A 19,640-nucleotide genomic window follows, 5' to 3' on the forward strand; every position below is an offset into this window, starting at 1 on the left:
CTCCGAGTGCATCTCAAGGGAAGCCCCATGTAGAGAGCATTGCAGTAGTCCAGGCGAGACGTCACCAGCGCATGAGTGAATGTGCGTAAGGCATCCCGGTCCAATAGGGGGCGCAATTGGCGCACCAGGCGAACCTGGTGGAACACCCCCCTTGCCACGGCTGTCACATGGTCATCCATGGACAGCCGGGCATCCAGGAGGACGCCCAAATTGCGCGCCCGCTCCACAGGGGCTAGCAGTATGCCCCCGATGGCCAGAGATGGAAACAACTGGTTGAACCGGGGGGCCGGAACCCACAGCCACTCCGTCTTGGAGGGGTTGAGTTTGAGTCGGTTGCCATCCATCCAGACCCGTACGGCTTCCAAGCACCGGGACATCACTTCGACGGCCTCGTTGGGGTGGTTCGGGGTGGAAATGTACAGCTGGGTATCATCAGCGTACAGATGATATCCCACCCCGAAACCACGAATGATCTCGCCCAGCGGCTTCATGTATGTGTTGAACAGGAGTGGCGAGAGGACCGACCCCTGTGGCACCCCACAAGTGAGGGGCCTTAGGGTCGACCTCTGCTCCCCTGCCAACACACGTTGCGTCCGGCCGGAGAGGTAGGAGCTGAACCACCGCAAAACGCTGCCCCGAACCCCCAACCCCTCCAGTCGGTGCAACAGGATACCATGGTCGATGGTATCAAAAGCCGCCGAGAGGTCTAATAGGACCAGGATAGAGGAACAACCCCTATCTCTGGCCCTCCAGAGATCATCAACCAACGCGACCAAGGCCGTCTCCGTGCTGTGCCCGGGTCGGAAGCCGGACTGGCGCAGGTCTAGATAATCATTTTCCTCCAGATGTCGTGGAAACTGAGAAGCTACCACACTCTCAACAACCTTCGCTAAAAAGGGAAGGTTGGAGACAGGACGATAATTGGCTAGCTCCGTTGGGTCCAGGGAAAGCTTCTTGAGTAAGGGTCTCACCACCGCCTCTTTCAAGGCGGCCGGAAGAGACCCCTCGCCCAACGAAGCGTTCACTAAGCCCAGGAGCCAGTCACGTGTAACCTCCCAGGATGCCAGTACAAGCCAGAAGGGACACGGGTCTAGCAAACATGTGGTAGGTCGCAGCTGTCCATGCAATCTGTCCAAATCCTCAATGGCAACCAAGTCAAACTCCTCCCAGAGTGGTCCCTCAAGACTCGCCTCAGACGTCTCCACTAGACCACTGAAAGGGACCCATTCCTTCCGGATTTGAGCGATTTTATCCTGCAGATATGTCCCAAATTCCTCTGCCCTGCCCTGTAAAGGGGCTTCCCGCGGCCTCTGAAACAGAAGGGAGCGGGTCACCCGAAACAGGGCGGCACGGCGGTTCTCTGTGGATGCAATGAGAGCGGCACAATATTGATGTTTGGCCGCTCTCAATGCCACAAGGTACGTCCTTAAATGGGTTCGTACCTGTGCTCGGTCAAATTCGGAACGGGAGGATCTCCAACGCCTCTCTAGGCGTCTCTTGCGGCGTTTCATCACCCTTAGCTCCTCAGTAAACCAAGGGGCCAGGGTGGTTCGTTGCCGCAGGAGAGGCCACAAAGGCGCCACTCGGTCTAAGGCCCCGGTAGTTGCATTGTCCCATGCGATCACCAGGTCCTCTACCCGGTGGCGGGTCAGGTCTGCAGGAGGTGGCCCAAGCTCCATCTGGAACTTATCTGGTTCCATCAGGCGCTTGGGGCGGAACCATCTAATATCTTCCGGCTCTGCCTCCCCGCAGCGGGGGGTAGCACCAGGGAAGTCAAGTCGGAGAAGTGAGTGATCTGACCATGACAGGGGAGTGATGGTTAAATCCCCTACTCCCAGATCACTCATCCACTGGCCAGAGACAAAAACAAGGTCCAGCGTGTGGCCTCCCTCGTGTGTCGGGCCCTGAATCAATTGAGTCAGGTCCATGGTTGTCATGGAAGCCATGAACTCCCGAACCCCCTTGGACGCTTCTCCCACCGATGGCAGGTTGAAATCCCCCATCACTAAAAGTTTGGGGGTCTCAACCGTCACCGATGCGATCAGCTCGAGGAGCTCAGGCAGGGCCGCTGATGTATAGCAAGGAGCGAGATATACAATCAGCAGGCCCAACTGTCTCCTTGGGCCCCACCTCACGACAAGGGACTCACACCCGGATGTCTGTGGCACAGTGGACTCTCTCGGCTCTAAGTCTTCCCGAATAATCACTGCTACCCCACCGCCCCTTCCCTGGGCCCGAGGCTGGTGAAATGCTCGATAACCTGGTGGGCACATTTCCACGAGGGGTAAACCTCCCTCGTGACCCAACCAGGTCTCCGTTATTCCTGCGAGGTCCGGCTCCCCCTCAAGAATTAGATCGTAGATGAGGGGTTTATATGAGAGGTTGTAAATGCTCCAAAACTGGAGGGTTTAAAGAAGAGATTGGACAGCCATGGAGGAATGAGAGGTAACCTTACATAAAGATATGCGTAGGAAGCTACCATGATCTCAAAAGCTGGCTACCTTGAATACCTACAACTTCACCTAATTAGCAGAACCAGGCGTGGGAAAAGAGGAAAGGTTACGTACAGACATGTGCATTACAGCCGTGATCTCAAGTAGCCGGTTATCTTTTAGCCCATTATCTCCCTGAGCAGAGCCAGGCCGTATCAGGGAGTTATGTGAGATTCAACCTTGGCTGGGATAGCCTTCTGGATTCACAAGGGAAAAATGGGGGAGTAAACCAAAAACAAAACCGTTGCTTTCTGTGCTTTGCTTGTTAAAACTGCATAAAAGCCAAAGAAACTCTGCGTAAGGCAGACAGACATTTTGGACACCACTGCTTGACGGATTTCTGGAAACCTACAAAAACTCCCCAGTTTGGTTCCTTTATCTATACAGTTGTGATATTCCCGTGTAACAATTTTTTCTACTAGCTTCCAAAATGTGCCAAGCTTTGAGGCCAAGAGTAGAAGCGAGATGCAGCGGTGAGATAACATTTGCAGTCCAGTATTAAGGTTACAATTTGCTAGGATAGAAAACAACTAATTTCAGACAGTATGCAATAATATAAGCAGAAGCCAAGATTGATTCATATTGATACATATACGCCTTCAGTAGTTATTGGTTTCTTCCAGGACCTTTTTCTTAAAGCATCAGGTGTGCAGATCAGATGCTGTTCATGTTTTATGTATTTTTTTTAGATTCATTTTTTAATCACTTTTTTTACCCAAATGCCAGCGGGCTGGCACAAGTTTGCCATATTCCACTCGACCAGGCCAAGCGGATGATTGTTTCATCTTGCCCCCAGTGCTCTGCGGCATCCCCTTCAGGGGACACGGAAGTTAATTCCCGTGGTTTGGCCTCTAATCAACTATGGCAAATGGATGTCACCTATGTTCCCTCTCTGGCTCCCTAGAAGCAAATTCATTTATCTATTTTTATTTTGGGGCCACATTTCAACGAGGAGAAACAGCTAATCATATTATTTCTCATCTTTTTTCAGCTATTACTGCTTTAGGTAAACCCTCTTCCTTAAAAACTGACAATGGCCCAGCCTATCTGTCAGAACTATCCAGCATCAGCTCAATATTTTACACAATTTGGCCTCTGATTTGCAAATTGATACCTTAGGATCTTGGTGGGAAAGCTTTTGGGCTTGGTTACCCACAGGTCTGTTGGGAAATATCCTACGTTATTTAGTTATTATCTGTGCTATTTTAATTGGTGGGTGCTGTTTTGTTCAGTGTCTTCCCTCCCTTGACAATATGTATATTACAGCTTTTTGCCCTAAACCCTCTCCTGCATTGCCTCAGGGTCAAGTATATGCCCTGTATAAACAATTGCAAGGATGTTCCTTTTTTGATTATGATTCTTTTACTAACCCCTCCTACGATGCCTTGTCAAACAAAACAAAAAAGAGTGAGATGAAGGAATAGAGGTAAGGCTACGTAAAGACATGCGTAGGAAACTGGATGTGCGGATCTGGATGGGGAGGAACAGGCTCAAGCTCAATCCCTCCAAGACTGAGTGGATGTGGTTTCCGTCATCCCGATTTGTACATCTTGTTCCATTTTTGGTGATAGGGGGAGAAATTTTAGCCCCCTCAGAGAAGGCTCACAATCTGGGAGTCCTCCTGGATATGCGGCTTAGTTTAGAAGAACACCTGACGGCCGTGACCAGGTGGGCCTTTTACCAGGTTCGCCTGGTACGCCAGTTGCGCCCCTTCCTGGATCGGGATGCTCTGTGCACAGTCACTCATGCTCTCGTCCTTTCTCGCCTGGACTACTGCAACACTCTCTACATGGGTCTGCCCTTGAAGAGCACCCGGAGGCTTCAGCTGGTCCAGGATGCGGCCGCACGGGTTGTCATGGAGGTACCTAGGTGCTCCCATGTTACACCCCTTTTAGGCGGCCTGCACTGGTTGCCGGTTGTTTTCCGGGTGCGATTCAAGGTATTAATTATGACCTTTAAAGCGCTCCGTGGCTTAGGCCCAGGGTACCTGCGAGACCACCTACTGCCAGTAGCTCCCACTGTCCAGTGCGATCCCACAGAGTTGGCCTCCTCAGGGTGCCGTCGGCCAGACAGTGTCAGCTGGTGACCCCCAGGGGGAGAGCCTTCTCTGTGGGAGCGCTTTCCCTCTGGAATGAGCTGCCCCCAGAGCTTCGCATAATCCCTGACCTCCAGTCCTTCCGACGTGCCCTAAAAAGTTGGCTTTTCCAGCAAGCTGGCCTGGCCTGTTAATTTTATCTCATTTTTAAATGTATTGTCTAATAAATTTGGGTTTTTTTTTTTGATATGTATTTAATTTCTTTTTAACTTTCAGGATGTGTGTTTTTTAATGTTGTATGCCGCCCTGAGTCCTTTGGGAGAAGGGCAGCATATAAATCCAATAAAAACAAAACAAACAAGCTACTGTGATCTCAGTAACTGGCTACCTTGAATACCTACAACTTCACCTAATTAGCAGAACCAGGCATGGGAAAAGAGGAAAGGTTACGTACAGACATGCGCATTTCAGCCGTGATCTCAAGTAGCCGGTTATCTTTTAGCCCATTATCTCCCTGAGCAGAGCCAGGCCGTATCAGGGAGTTATGTGAGATTCAACCTTGGCTGGGATAGCCTTCTGGATTCACAAGGGGAAAATGGGGGAGTAAACCAAAAACAAAACCGTTGCTTTCTGTGCTTTGCTTGTTAAAACTGTATAAAAGCCAAACAAACTCTACGTAAGGCAGACAGACATTTTTGACACCACTGCTTGATGGATTTTTGAAAACCTACACGGCCATTTGCCTGAGATGTTATATAGCTTCTCCTATGCCTGAGCAGGGGGCTGGACTAGATGACCTCCAAGGTCCCTTCCAGCTCTGTTCTCTTCTAACTGCAGGCCGTTCTTGGTTCTGCCCGTCCATAAACCTCCTTTCTTAAGCAGCCTCCATTTTATTCCCTTCTTGGAACTGGACCTGTTTTTCCTTCCGACACTATCAGGGGATATAATAGAAACCCACGACTGGAAGGTGAAACCGAAGAGGTTTAATGTGGAGGAAACATGCAGCTGGTGTATAGCATAGCCTTTATTGTCATTGTACAAAATAAATACAACGAAATTGTCCAAAGGAAGAGGGAGACAGGGACACAAAGTTCTAGTTTTATATCAATGTAAATGTATTTGACATTCGCAGCAGAGAAGACATTGAGGAACATCCTGAGGTAAATCTCAAACGGCGCCCAGAAGGAAAAGGCGGGGGGAAAGGGAAACGCCCCCTTTCCACCCGCAGCAACCAATCAGAGCTCAGATCCCGTCAGGCGGGACCCCGCCCTCACTCGGCCACAACGGAATGTTTGAAACCGTCCTCCGCTTTCCTTCTCCAGCCGTTAAATTGGATATCTTCACATTTAAAGTGTTCAAAAGAAACAGACCAAAAACGACTTTGATTTTCTCCATTAGATTGAATTAAATTTTCTCCATTAGATTGAATTCTCAGGCTGGAATGCTTTCCCCCCCCCCCTTTTCTCTTCTACCTCAGACTTTCTTTTCTCCTCTTTCTCCTTCCCTTAATTTCCTATTTCCTCTTTTTTCTTTTATGTTTTGTACAATTAATGAATAAATAAAGTCTTGAGGAGCTAGAGAAGAGTGCAGAGAAGAGCAACAAAGGTGGAGCTAAAACATAAAAACGGTTGCTGGAACTGGATGAGGGATGAAAAGAAGGAGGAGGGGAGACATGATGGCATCTTCCGATATCTCAGCGGCTGCCACGGAGACTTGTTTTCTCTTATTCCGGTGTTTCTCAACCTTGGCGACTTTAGGTCCTCCGGACTCCAACTCCCAGAATCCCCAACCAGCCAGCAGAGAATTCTGGGAGTTGAGGTCCACAGGACTTAAAGGCGCCAAGGTTGAGAAACAGTGTCTTATGCAGACCCAATGAAGTGGGCCTATCCTGGCACTTTGCGCCAAATCCACCAGGGGGCGCCTTCTGCCAAGAGAGGGAACTCCAGGCGCTTCCCCATTGGCCCACTGGAGGGCGAACGTCACGGCTGACTTTCCAGAGGAGGCTGAGAAGGAAGTGACATCACTGAGCTTTCCCTCTCTAGGACGCCGCACTCGCTCTCCTTAACCGCTGGGGCTCCGCAGGAGGCGGGGAGGCTGCGGGGGAGGCTGGCGGGAGGACATCCAGTCGTGCCCCGGGTGAGTTGCGGGCCCTTCCCGAGTCCCACTCTCCCCAGCCGTCCTCTCCCTGCAGGGGAAAGCAGGAGAAGCGGGAAGAGCCCGAGTGGGAGGAGGGGAAGGTCGGCTTTAGGGAGGCCCAGCAGGAGAGGAGAGAAGGCGGGCGAGGAGGGGGCAGGATTCGCACCGGGCTCCCGAGGGCCCCATTCTGTCTCCGGAGGGGGAGAGAAGCGGGGCGGCCTCTCCAGCTGCCTCCTTCCCGGCCCTTCGCTGTGATGAGCCTCTTGGGGCAGGTTGGGTGAAGGTTCTTCAGTGGCTGAATTTCCACTTTCCAATTCTTGGCTTTTCTTTTTCTTTCCATCTCAGATGCAGAAACTGGAAGCCATTTGTGGTCTTTGCAAGGCAAACTTTTCTCTTGGGGAGGAAAACAAAGAGCGGAATAACTTGCAGAGATCCGTCCTGGAGCCCCAGAAATTGCCCCGTGAAGGAAAAGGCACCTGGAGACCCACCAGAGTCCTTGGACCCACCTGGAGTTGCTCTGCAGGACAGAGAAAGGATGGAGACACAACCTTCGGCCAAGGAGGGAAGCGGAAAAGGCCCTTCAGCTGCTCAGCCTGGGAAGGGGGGGAAGCCCTGGACAAGGACTGGGCAGAAGATCCTGGAGGAGGAAACCATCCACCCTTCCGAAGTTCAGCCCTGGGGTTTCATCCAATACCGGGAGGCTGAGGGTCCCCGAGGACTTTGCAACCGACTACATGACGTTTGCAGGCGATGGCTGAGACCAGAAAAACACACCAAAGCCCAGATGCTGGACCTGGTGGTTCTGGAGCAGCTCCTGGCTATCCTGCCCCCAGAGATGGAGAGCTGGGTGCGGGAGTGTGGAGCAGAGACCAGCTCCCAGGCGGTGGCCCTGGCGGAAGGCTTCCTCCTGAGCCAGGCGGAGGAGCAGAAGGAGCAGAAGGTCAGAAGGGAATAAAGAATGTGTTTGAATTCTCCTTCCCAAACTTCTTTGACCTTCATAATATGTGGCAATTCACCGATTCTTGTAGGACATTGTTCCATTGTTTCCTCACTCAATCTCACTTATGGATGTTGGGGGCTTTGAGGTTGCGTTCCGAATATAAGAATCCACTTTGTGTTGTGTGAGGTACATTAATTCTGCTGCTTTTTTCCTTCCTCCTATTTGAAGGGCTGCACTGTGGAGATTAGAGATCCTGAGGGAGAGAACAACCCATCAAATCCCCCCCAGGAGCTATTTTTCAGGGGGATTCCTTGGGAAGATCAAAGTCAGGACACCTCAGGAGGTAATGAAAGATCCATCTGTCTTACCTTCACTCTCTATTCTCTTCTATAGAATTCCTCCTCCTACTTCGTTAAATATGCATTTTGAAATTATTTATTCCTTACAGAGAAACAAAGAATGAATCTTTCTAGTTTTTATGACGGAGATCAAACAGCGGTTGAACCTCCAAATCAAGTAAGAAATGGAGAATATATTAGATTTGTATTCTTCCATCACGAAAGTAAAGTGGGTGTGCAGAGAGCTCTCTTCCTTCTGTTTTCCCCTCTTGTTTGGCCTGGATTATTTTTGTGTTCTTCCACAACATGGATAGCAGAATGACAGGTTCAAGTTGCTGTCAGTCAGAATAGCTTCCTCTGGTTATCTTGTTCTGCTAGGTACCCCTCCAACTTTGAGTTTACAAGAAGAAATTTCTCTTCTTTTTTTCCGTGTTCAGGAGAGTCTTGTGTCCTTTGAGGAGGTGGCTGTGTATTTCTCTGAGGAGGAGTGGTCTCAGATGGATCCTGACCAGAAAGCGCTGCATTCGGAAGTCATGCTTGAAAACCATAGGAACGTGGTCTCTCTGGGTAAGAGTTTTCTAGTCCCCAATCAGAGAGTTCAAGAAGACAGATTATAGTTGGTTTTTTATTTAAAAACCACTGATCAGATATTGTCTCTTGAGAGGGAGAAGGAAAGGATCTTCTCGTGCTCCAAGGAAGGAAAGAGTCGATGTCCCTTTGCTTAGATACTGTCATTTCTTATCTGTATTTTTCCATTTCTATTTGAAGTTATCTGTGGAGGCTGAAAAGAATGAGGTGTGATTTTATGTGTCCTCTGGAGGTCACGTGAGAGGAATGTCTTGTCATTTGTCCTGTGAAACCTCCAAAACTATGTGAGAACAGAACTTTCACACTCAGCCCATGGAAGAGCATTCTCCCAATTCAATTCAAGAGCAAAGCCCTCATTCAATGTCACTCAGAGCATCCTAGGGTACAGGTAATCCCCGAGTTAGACAGTTCACTTAGCAACTGTTCCAAGTAACGACGAGCCCTCCCCCAAGTACTTGAGACCCAGTCCCGAAATTATGAGTATTGCAGCACTAAGGCCATCGTTCACACTCACGAATGACAGCAGAGGCTCTGCAATATTCGCCCTACCTATTACCCCACCCCACCCCACCGGGACCTACCGTATTTTTCAGACTGTAAGATGCACTCCCCCCCCCCCCCCAAAGAAAAGTGGGTGGAAATGTCTGTACATCTTATAGAGCAAATACGGGCCTGTTTTTGGCCTCCCAAACCCTCCATGTATCACATTTTTGCCTTCCCTGGTATCCAGAAGCACTCTGCAGGCCAAACACGAGCCCACTTTTGGCCTCCATAGGCCTCCATGTATCACATTTTTGCCCTCCCCTTCATCAGGGAGGCTAAAAACAGGAATGCACACAGGATTTGGGCGGCCAGAAATGAGCCCCTTTTTGGCCTGCAGAGTGCTTCTGGATGCCAGAGAGGGGAAAGATGGGAGGCACGGAGTAAAAAAGATGCGGAGACCCTAGAAAGAGTGCAGAGAAGAGCAACAAAGATGATTAGGGGACTGGAGGCTAAAGCATATGAAGAACGGTTGCAGGAACTGGGTAGGTCTAGTTTAATAGAAAAAAGAATTAGGGGTGACATGATAGCATCTTCCAATATCTCAGGGGTTGCCACAAAGAAGAGGGAGTCAAGCTATTCTCCAAAGCAGACAAGAAGCAATAGGTGGAAACTAATCAAGGAGAGAAGCAACTTAGAACTGAGGAGAAATTTCCTGACAATTAGAACAATTAATCAGTGAAACAACTAGCCTCCAGAAGTTGTGAATGCTCCAACACTGGAAGTCTTTAAGAAGATGTCAGATAACCATTTGTCTGAAACGGTATAGGGCAGTGATGGCGAACCTATGGCACGCTGAGTTCACCTTTTTAAAAGCTATTTTTCGCCCTCCCCAGGCTCCAGAGGCTTTATAGGAGCCTGGGGAGGGCGAAAAGAGCCTCCCCCCCCGGAGGCTTCAGGGACCCTCCGGAGGCTTCCGGGTTGCTCGGAGGGTGGTGTTAAGCGTTCCGAAGGCTTCAGGGAAGCCTCCGGATGGTCCCTGAAGCCTCCGGAGGGCCTCCGGGCGGGGGGAAGGCTCTTTTCGCCCTCCCCAGGCTCCTATAAAGCCTCTGGAGCCTGGGGAGGGCGAAAAAAGCATGTAAAAATGGGGGGGGGGTTGTGCGCGCATGCGCACTGGGGGATCACGCATTGCATTATGGATGCGGCACGCCCACACACGACCCCCCCCCGCGCTCCCCCCACTTGTGGCACGCGAGCCAAAAAAGGTTCGCCATCGCTGGTATAGGGTTTCCTGCCTAGGCAGGGGGTTGGACTAGAAGACCTCCAAGGCCCCTTCCAACTCTGCTCTTGTATTGTATTCAAGCTTATGCCTACTGCTTCGGTGACTCCATCCAGCCACCTCATTCTCTGTCGTCCCTTTTTTCTTTTGCCCTCCATCTTTCCCAGCATTAGACTCTTCTCCAGTTAGCCCTTCCTTCTCATTAGGTGGCCAAAGTATCTGAGTTTCATCTTCAGGATCTGGCCTTCTAAGCAGCATTCAGGGTTGGTTCTCCTCTAGGACTGACTGGTTTGATCGCCTTGCAGTCCAAGGGACTCGCAGGAGTTTTCTCCAGCACCATAGTTCAAAGGCCTCAATTCTTTGGCGCTCAGCCTTTCTTATGGTCCAACTTCACAGCCATCCATTGCAACTGGGAAAACCATAGCCTTTACTATACGCACTTTTGTTGGCAGGGTGATGTCTCTGCTTCTTAGCATGCTGTCTACATTTGCCATAGCTTTGCTCCCCAGGAGCAAGCCTCTTTTAATTTACTGGCTGCAGTCCCCATCTGTGGTGATTTTGGAGCCCAGGAAAATAAAATCTGTCACTCCCTCCATTTCTTCCCCATCTATTTGCCAGGAATTGAGAGGGCCGGATGGCATGGTCTTAGGTTTCTTTTTTTTTTTTTGAACAAAGTTTTATTGGTTTTTTTAGAAATTTACAGGGAAAAAGGTAGTGGAAAAAGTATACAAATTTTGGCAGTTGCGAAGTGCGGTAGGTGCCCCCTCCCTCCATACTCATAATATACATCTAAACAAAATCATTAGTACATAGTAGTATATAGTCAGCATATTGATTCAATTGGTAATTTCGATCAGTTTATGTCAAAAAGATTTTCTTGTTCATTTTTGTGATCTGAGCTTTCTTGGTATTGCCCCATCTCCCCCCGCCGACCGAGCTCCGGCCCCTCCCGTGTCCTGCGTGTCTGTTGTAGGGTCATCTGGTTTTTCTAGGTGTGTTTTGTTTTTTTCCATAAAGGCCTGCTCCTCTATGGGTGTATTAATTCTAACTCTTGTCTCCTCCCAGAATATTAGCATACCTTCAGGCATCAACCATCTGAACCACACCCCCTTCTGGTATAATTTATTCGCTAATTGCGAATAGCTTTTTCTTTTTTCCCTCACTTTCTTGGGGATCTGCTTCAGAATGGTTATTTCCCTGTCTTGATATGTCAAGGCTTGCCCCCTTTGTGCACTCAGAATTTCATTTCTTGTACTTTTTCTGAGAAATTTAATGTGTACCTCCCTGGATACGTTGTGTGTTCTAGCATAAGCTGAATTCACTCTATAAACCAGGTCTATCTCCCACCCCATCTGTTGTTTTTCTTTCTGGATATATTCAGCCAAAATACTTGTCATGATGTCCCTTATGTTTTCATCATCTGCCTCCATCACGTTTTGGAATCTAAGGTAAAAGGACATTCTCTCAAACTCTATTTTCATCTGTTGGGTCTCAAGTTCTTTGTTTCCCTTCTGCACCCCTTCCACCCCCTCTTAGGTTTCTTAATGTTGAGTTTGAAGCGAACTTTTTCATTCTCCTTCACCTGCATCAAGAGGCTCTCTAGTTCCTCTTCACTTTCTGCCATTAGAGTGGTATCATCTGCATATCTTGAGATGGTTGATAATTTCTCCCGGTAATCTTAATTCCAACTTTTGATTCGTCTAACCCCACCTTTCTCATGATGTGCCCTGCTTATAAGTTAAATAGGCAATGCAACGGTATACAGCCTTATATACAGCATATATAGATGATAATTGTAAAGAAAGAGATGTTTTCTAGGTATTTTCAAAGCTTTCAGACTCATGAATATAGAAATCATCATATCTATATCACATGTAAGCATGCAAACATACAACCTAATAGAATGTATGAGAAATTCAGAAGGAAAATCACTTGACTTTCTACACTCTGATCTTTTTCTCTAACCTTGTTATCGTTTTCATTTCTCTTTTTCTTTGAAGGTAACAATGGGCAGGAGAATCAAGATTCCTGTGAACTTTTACAAATGACCAAGGCTAAAGATGGAATGGAGAAATTTGGAATTCGAATGGAATTCGAAAGCCATGAGAAAAACCAGTCAAAAAATTGGAATCAGGAAAGCTCATCTTCCACTGATGTTACAATGCAACACTTTCTTGCCCAACAAGAGAAAATAAGGAACAAATATGTTGGGAAAAGTGCGAAGCTAATCAAAGCTGATGTACAAGTAAATGAATGCTATTTAACCCCAAACAAAGGAGACAATGCTATAAGAAGACACATGGACCAAAATTACAATGAGACATTCATTCTTTCTCTTGGAAGTAATTTCCTTACATCTCACAAAACGATTGATACAAAAGAGAAGCCTTATAAATGTTTGGAATGTGGAAAATGTTTTGGCACAAACGGGCATCTTAATTCTCATAAGATGATCCACACAGGGGAGAAACCATATAAATGCATAGAGTGTGGAAAGACCTTTGCTCATATCAGTGCACTTACTTCCCATAAAAGGATCCACACAGGGGAGAAGCCATATAAATGCATAGTGTGTGGAAAGACCTTTGCTCATAGCAGTACACTTACTTCCCATAAGATGATCCACACAGGGGAGAAGCCATATAAATGCATGGAATGTGGAAAGACCTTTGCTCATAGCAGTACACTTACTTCCCATAAAAGGATCCACACAGGGGAGAAGCCATATAAATGCCTGGAGTGTGGAAAGACCTTTGCTCATAGCCGTATACTTAGTTCCCACAAGATGATCCACACAGGGGAGAAGCCGTATAAATGCATGGAGTGTGGAAAGACCTTTGCTCATAGCAGTACACTTAATTCTCATAAGATGATCCACACAGGGGAGAAGCCATATAAATGCATGGAATGTGGAAAGACCTTTGCTTATAGCCGAACACTTATTTCCCATAAGATGATCCACACGGGAGAGAAGCCGTATAAATGTATGGAGTGTGGAAAGATGTTTAAACAGAGCAGTGGACTAAGAAGCCACAAAAAGGTCCACTCAGGAGAGAAACCATTTAAATGCATGGAGTGTGGAAAGACTTTTGCTAAAAAAGGTACTCTTATTTCCCATAAGATGATCCACACAGGGGAGAAGCCGTATAAATGCATGGAGTGTGGAAAGACCTTTGCTCATAGCAGTACACTTAATTCCCATAAGATGATCCACACAGGGGAGAAGCCGTATAAATGCATGGAATGTGGAAAGACCTTTGCTTATAGCCAAACACTTACTTCCCATAAGATGATCCACACAGGGGAGAAGCCGTATAAATGTATGGAGTGTGGAAAGACGTTTACTCATGGCAGTGGACTAAGAAGCCACAAAAAGGTCCACTCAGGAGAGAAATCATTTAAATGCATGGAATGTGGAAAGACCTTTCCTCAAAGAAGTAATCTTATTTCCCATAAGATGATCCACACGGGAGAAGCCATATAAATGCATGGAATGTTGAAAGAGTTTTGCTGAGGATGGTCATCTCAAAATGATCCACACTCGACACCCTTTGGGAAAATGCCCCACTCAGCGACCGGCCCCAGCTCCATAGGAAGGGCCATGGAGAGCAGGCAGTTCCGAGAGTGGGAGGGGGGGATGGGACCCCAGAGCTGCCAGAGACCATCCTTGGGATACTCAGACTATGAAAAAAAGATTTTCCCCTGAGAAATCTTGGAGGGAAACATGGACGCAAACTTCTAGTTTTATATCAATGTAAATGTATTTGACATTCGCAGCAGAGAAGACATTGAGGAACATCCTGAGGTAAATCTCAAGCGGCGCCCAGAAGGAAAAGGCGGGAAAAAGGGGAAACGCCCCCTTTCCACCCGCAGCAACCAATCAAAGCGCAGATCCCCTCAGGCGGGACCCCGCCCTCACTCGGCCACAACGGAGCGTTTGAAACCATCCTTCTCCAGATGTTAAATTGAATATCTTCACATTTAAAGTGTTCAAAAGAAACACCTAAAACGACTTTGATTTTGTTGATCAGGTTGAATTGTCAGGCTGGAATGGCTTTTTTTCTCTCTTATACCTCAGACTTTCTTTTCCCCTCTTTCTCCTCCCCTTAATTTCCTATTTCTATTTTTCTTTGTGTTTTGTATAATCAATCAATCAATAAGATCTTGAGACTCAAGAAAGAGTGCAAAGAAGGGCAACGAAGATGGAGGCCGAAGCATACAAAAGAAACGGCTGCTGGAACTGGGTGAGTCTAGTCTGATGAAAAGGAGGGGAGAAATGGTGGCTTCTTCCGATATCTCAAATCTCCTCTCTTCACCGTTTATTCTGTTCTATAAATAAATAAATAAGGAGGCCGAATGAAAGAGGTGGAGTTGGAGTTGCGCTATAGAGAAGAAATAACCAAACCGCTCTAGAAACGCAACGGAAGAAAGACGAAAACCTCCTTCAGTGCATTTGGGTTCATATCAAAGGGGGAAAAGAAGAACAGACGTTGAGGCTGTGGGAGAGGCTGGCGGGGGGGACATCCAGTCGTGCCCCGGGTGAGTTGGGGGCCTTTCCCGAGTCCCATACTCCGGAGCCGCCCTCTCCCTGCAGGGGAAAGCAGGAGAGACGAGAGTCCGGGGAAGAGCCCGAGTAGGAGGAGGGGAGAGTCGGCTTTACGGAGGCCCAGCAGGAGAGGAGAGAAGCCGGGCGAGGAGGAGGCAGGATTCGCACCAGACTCCCCAAGGGCCCTATTCTGTCTTTGGAGTGGGAGAGAAACGGGGTGGCCTCACCAGCTGCCTCCTTCCCGACCCTGGTTGGGGGGACCTCGGCCTTGTGCAGGGATGAGCCGCTTGCGGCTCCTGGCAGGTTGGGTGAAGGTTCTTCAGTGGTTGAATTCCACTTTCTAATTCTTGGCTTTTCTTTTTCTTTCCATCTCAGATACAGAAACTGGAAGCCATTTGTGGTCTTTGCAAGGCAAAATATTCTCTTTGGGGTGGGGGGAGCAGAATAACTTGCAGGGATCCGTCCTGTGGCCCCAGAAATGGCCCCGTGAAGGAAAAGGCATCTGGAGACCCACCAGAGTCCTTGGACCCATTTGGAGTTGCTCTGCAGGAGAGAGAAAGGATGGAGACACAACCTTTTGCCAAGGAAGGAAGCGGAAAAGGCCCTTCAGCTGCTCAGCCTGGGAAGGGGGGGAAGCTCTGGACAAGGACTGGGCAGAAGATCCTGGAGGAGGGAAACCATCCTCCCTTCCGAAGTTCAGCCCTGGAAGTTCATCCAATACGGGGAGACTGAGGCTTTCCGAGGACTTTGCAGCCGATTCCATGACGTTTGCAGGCGATGGCTGACACCAGAAAAGCACACCAAAGCCCAGATGCTGGACCTGGTGGTTCTGGAGTATCTCCTGTTCCTTCTGCCCCCAGAGATGGGGAGCTGGGTGCGGGACTGTTTCTCCCCTGTGTGGATCCTTTTATGGATAGTAAGCGTACTGCTATGAGCAAAGGTCTTTCCACACTCCGTGCATTTGCTCAGAGCAGAAGAGTTACCATCCACAAAAAGATCCACACTGGGAAAAAGCCATTTAAATGCGTGGAGTGTGGAAATACCTTTGCTTAGAGCAGTGGACTTGGAAGCCATAAAAACATCCACTCAGGGGAGAAACCATATAAACGCAAGGAGTGTGGAAAGACCTTTGCTTATAGTAGTGGCCTTAGCAACCACAAAAAGCTCCACACGGGAAACCATATAAATGCATGGAATGTGGAAAGATCTTTGCTAAAAGAAGTAATCTTATTTTCCATAAGAGGATTCACACAGGGGAGAAGCTGTATAAATGCATGGAGTGTGGAAAGTCATTTGCTCAGAGCAATGGACTTAGAGGTCACAAAAAGATCCACTCGGGGGTTATGATTGATGTCATGGTGCTAAAGGATGCAAAAAGAGGGGCTCTGCGAACTCATGCCAAATCCCATCATTGGAGGACTCCATAAAGAGTGGTATGGTGCCCCCTAGGTCACGCTTGATCCAGGGCTAATTCCCTCGAGGTGGAGGAGATGCAGCCATTATGGCTGCCGTGAAGCTAGGTAAGCCGAAGAAACAAAGAATGTGCGGAGCAGTGTCTGAACAGTGAGTGGAACTGGGTGAGGTGACTTTTTTTTATCTAAAACCAACCCTAAAGAAAATAAACTGAAAAAGGGACTCTTTGAAGAGTTTAAGCGGCGAACAATTACAGAGAGAAAAATTACAAACCCAAAAGAAAAGGATAATAAAAAGAGAGCACAAAACATTTAAAAACATAGAAAGATTGGATCACCAACTTTTATTGGCAATAAGACATTTTAAAATGCTAGAACTACTTGTTAGAATTTTGATTATTTCTTTGAATAAATGCAACAGAACATTAGAATTCATGCAACATTGAAGTTAAGTGGAAAGTGCCATCTACTTTGGAATGGAATACATTATACTCCTTTAATCCTGGGAAAATACTGATAAGACAGAAGAGAAAGTGGAAACAACACCTAGAGGACTGCTGAGCTGTCTATTGTTTTATATTTAACTAATCCGTGACTCCTGGAACTCAACTGGTAAAAATACGGAAGACATCTAAGTAAAATGACTTTCAAATGTCAGGAGTAAGGATTGAATTTATAGAGGGGATTTAAGACATTTGGAAATTTTCTTGGATTACCCAAAAGAGCTAAATTGACTATTTGTGGGGTATAAAGAACTATATTGTTCTATTCCCGGAGGAGCAACAACAGGACTGAGTAAATGATTTCCAGATTGACTGTCTGAGGGCAAAGATAATTGAGACTCTGGGGCAGTGATAGACCATTGACAGACTACTGAGCGATATTTAGACATTTAAAAAAGAGAAGGCAAGATGTTTCAGCAGGGGGAAATAAGCGAGTTATCACCAAAAAGAATTGGTGGCAATGTTCCAAAGCATTTGTGATTCTATGACCACAATGGCAAACCTATGGCACCCATGCCAGAGGTGGCACGCAGAGTTCTTTCTGTGGGCACATGTGCTGTCACTAGCTGTTGTGGTTTCCGGTGCGCGCATGCATGCCAGCCAGCTGGTCTGCACATGTGCTGGAGTGCCAGAAACCCGAAGATCAACTGGCCAGTGCCCATGTATGTGCCGGTCACCTGGTCTTTGAGTTTCCGGCATGTGCAAAAACCAGCTGGCCAGCATGCATGTATGTGCCAGAAACCTGAAAAAACCAGCCAGCTGGTCTTGGGGTTTCCGGGGCTTCGGCATGCGCATGCTCCGGTTTGGACACTTTCTGCTGAAAAGGTTTGCCATCACTGTTCTATGACAAGGAATCACAGGGAGATAATGAATTTGGTGAATAATGTAAATGAGAAGCTGGAAAGTGCTTCACAAGGGATAATGAATAATGATCAAAAAGCCCAGGAAATAGAGGAATCCAGGGGAAAAGAGAATGGACAAATCAACAAACAAAACACGAAGGTAAGAAGGAGAAAGTAATAAAAATTAATGAAGCAATTCAGGGAAAGTACATGCTAAAAGACCAAAAAATAATTTTGGACAAACAAGAACTTATTTTTGAAAAGAAAATGAAGAGTTGGACAGATCCCCTGGAGGCTTGGCAGCAATTTTGTTTTTATTTTAATTTTAATTATATTCCTATTGTTATTAGAATGGGGAATTAAAATGTTGAACAATTAAATAATGGTCTATATTTTAGCATAAATATGTATAATAACATTACAATTATATAAGTATGACAAATAAATAATAATATCACTACTATTTATATTTAGAGAAATACCCAGATGCCTCACTGTTCATGTATTGAGATTGATGGAAGATCCTCGGATTGTCCATCTGTCTTACCTTTGCTCTCTTCTATAGAATACCTCCTATTTTGTTAATTATGCATCTTGAAATTATTCCTTGCAGAGAAACAAAGAATGAAGCTTTCTGGTTTTTATGATGGAGGAGTGTAGCTAAAAGTCAGTCTACATTTAGTATACATTTGAGTTTGGGGATAGTTCTTCATAATCAAACAAACGTGTATTTTCTGTGCAGTTCACACGCCTTGCTTACTGGGTCTGGATGTCACAAAACAAAGCCCACATATTGTAATTAATCAGCCCGTTTTGGCTGGCAGAGTGCTGCAGGAGGGTAAGTGCTGTCACACACCCCTGGCCACGGGACTTTGGGGTGAACCCTATACCATTTCAGAGAAATGGCTGTCCAGTCTTTTCTTTAAAACCTCCAGTGATCCCCAGAAAATCACCTCCTGGAAAGGCAGCTTTGGCACCGACATCTTCCACGTCCAGCCCAATTATGCAACAGACAAATATTGCTTCATTTTTACAACCAAAAGGGACTGAAGAGAGTTCAAAGGACTTATCTGTTACCCAAATGTTCCAAGCTCTTATGAAGGGACAAAGCGAATTGAAAAATGAAGTGACAGATTTTAAAGAACAGCTCAGAGATGTACAACAGCAAATAACAGAAAATAAACAAAAGATTGGGGCGTTGGAGGAGGGCACGGTTGGGATGAGGGAGGAGGTCAAGGCAGTTCAGAAAGGGAATAGAGAATTGGAAAATTTCATGGTAAAGATGGAACTTGAAAGAATGTCCCTTTTTCTCAGATTCCAGAACCTACCGGAGACAAGATGAAGATCTTAAGGATATCATGAGGACAATTTTAGCAGAATATATTAAAAGAGATAAAGAACAGTTGTGGTGGGATATGGATCTGGTTTATAGGATTAATTTAGCATATGCCAGAACACACAATGTTTCAAGAGAAGTACACGTTAATTTTCTTAGGAAGACCACGAGAGATGAGGTTTTAGGAGCTCAAAGGGGGGGGGGGACCATATAAAGATAAAGAAATAGCCATCCTTAAACAGATTCCGAAAAAAATAAGAGACAAGAGGAGGAAATATTCCTCCTTATCAAAGACATTATACAACAAAGTAGTTTGGTTTAGATGGTTATTGCCAGAAGGAATGTTGATCTTCTGGGAGGGAAACAGAATTAGAATTGAGGCAGAGGCTTTCATTAAAAAACATAGTGCCCTCCTAGAGGATGAAACTACAGGAGGTGGTGAAAAAGGGGATAATACACAAGATATGAAGGAGGGAGGGGCCGTGGCTCTGCCAGAGGACAGGCGGGAGGGAGCAATAATGAAAAGACTCAGGTCACAAAAATAAATGTATTTGAAATATTGTAATTGTTGATATATCGTAATTGTTGGAAGCGACAAAAGAGATGATTAAACATATGGTTGATACAATCTATAACAAAATGCTGTTTCTGCTTATCTTTTATTCTTTGGTTTTTCTTTTTTTTTTCTGTAAAAGTTGTGAGATTTGGAGGGA

General features: G+C 46.7%; 2 protein-coding genes across 1 annotated transcript; one reads left to right on the forward strand and one right to left on the reverse strand.

The window, feature by feature from the left end:
- The window catches only part of LOC309384804 (uncharacterized protein), a gene marked incomplete at its 3' end in the record, with an annotated part of 351,454 nt that overhangs the window by 135,328 nt on the left and 196,486 nt on the right, over positions 1–19,640 (reverse strand).
- Positions 7,835–13,903, forward strand: LOC309382650 (uncharacterized protein). Its single transcript, XM_081934375.1, has 4 exons — positions 7,835–7,946; positions 8,052–8,119; positions 8,379–8,508; positions 12,289–13,903. The coding sequence occupies exons 2-4, from the start codon at positions 8,063–8,065 to the stop codon at positions 13,770–13,772; spliced, it is 1,671 nt and encodes a 556-aa protein (XP_081790501.1). The 5' UTR covers positions 7,835–7,946; positions 8,052–8,062; the 3' UTR covers positions 13,773–13,903.

This window comes from Natrix helvetica, assembly GCF_964273705.1.
Source record: "Natrix helvetica genome assembly, chromosome: 1".
NCBI lineage: Eukaryota > Metazoa > Chordata > Lepidosauria > Squamata > Natricidae > Natrix > Natrix helvetica.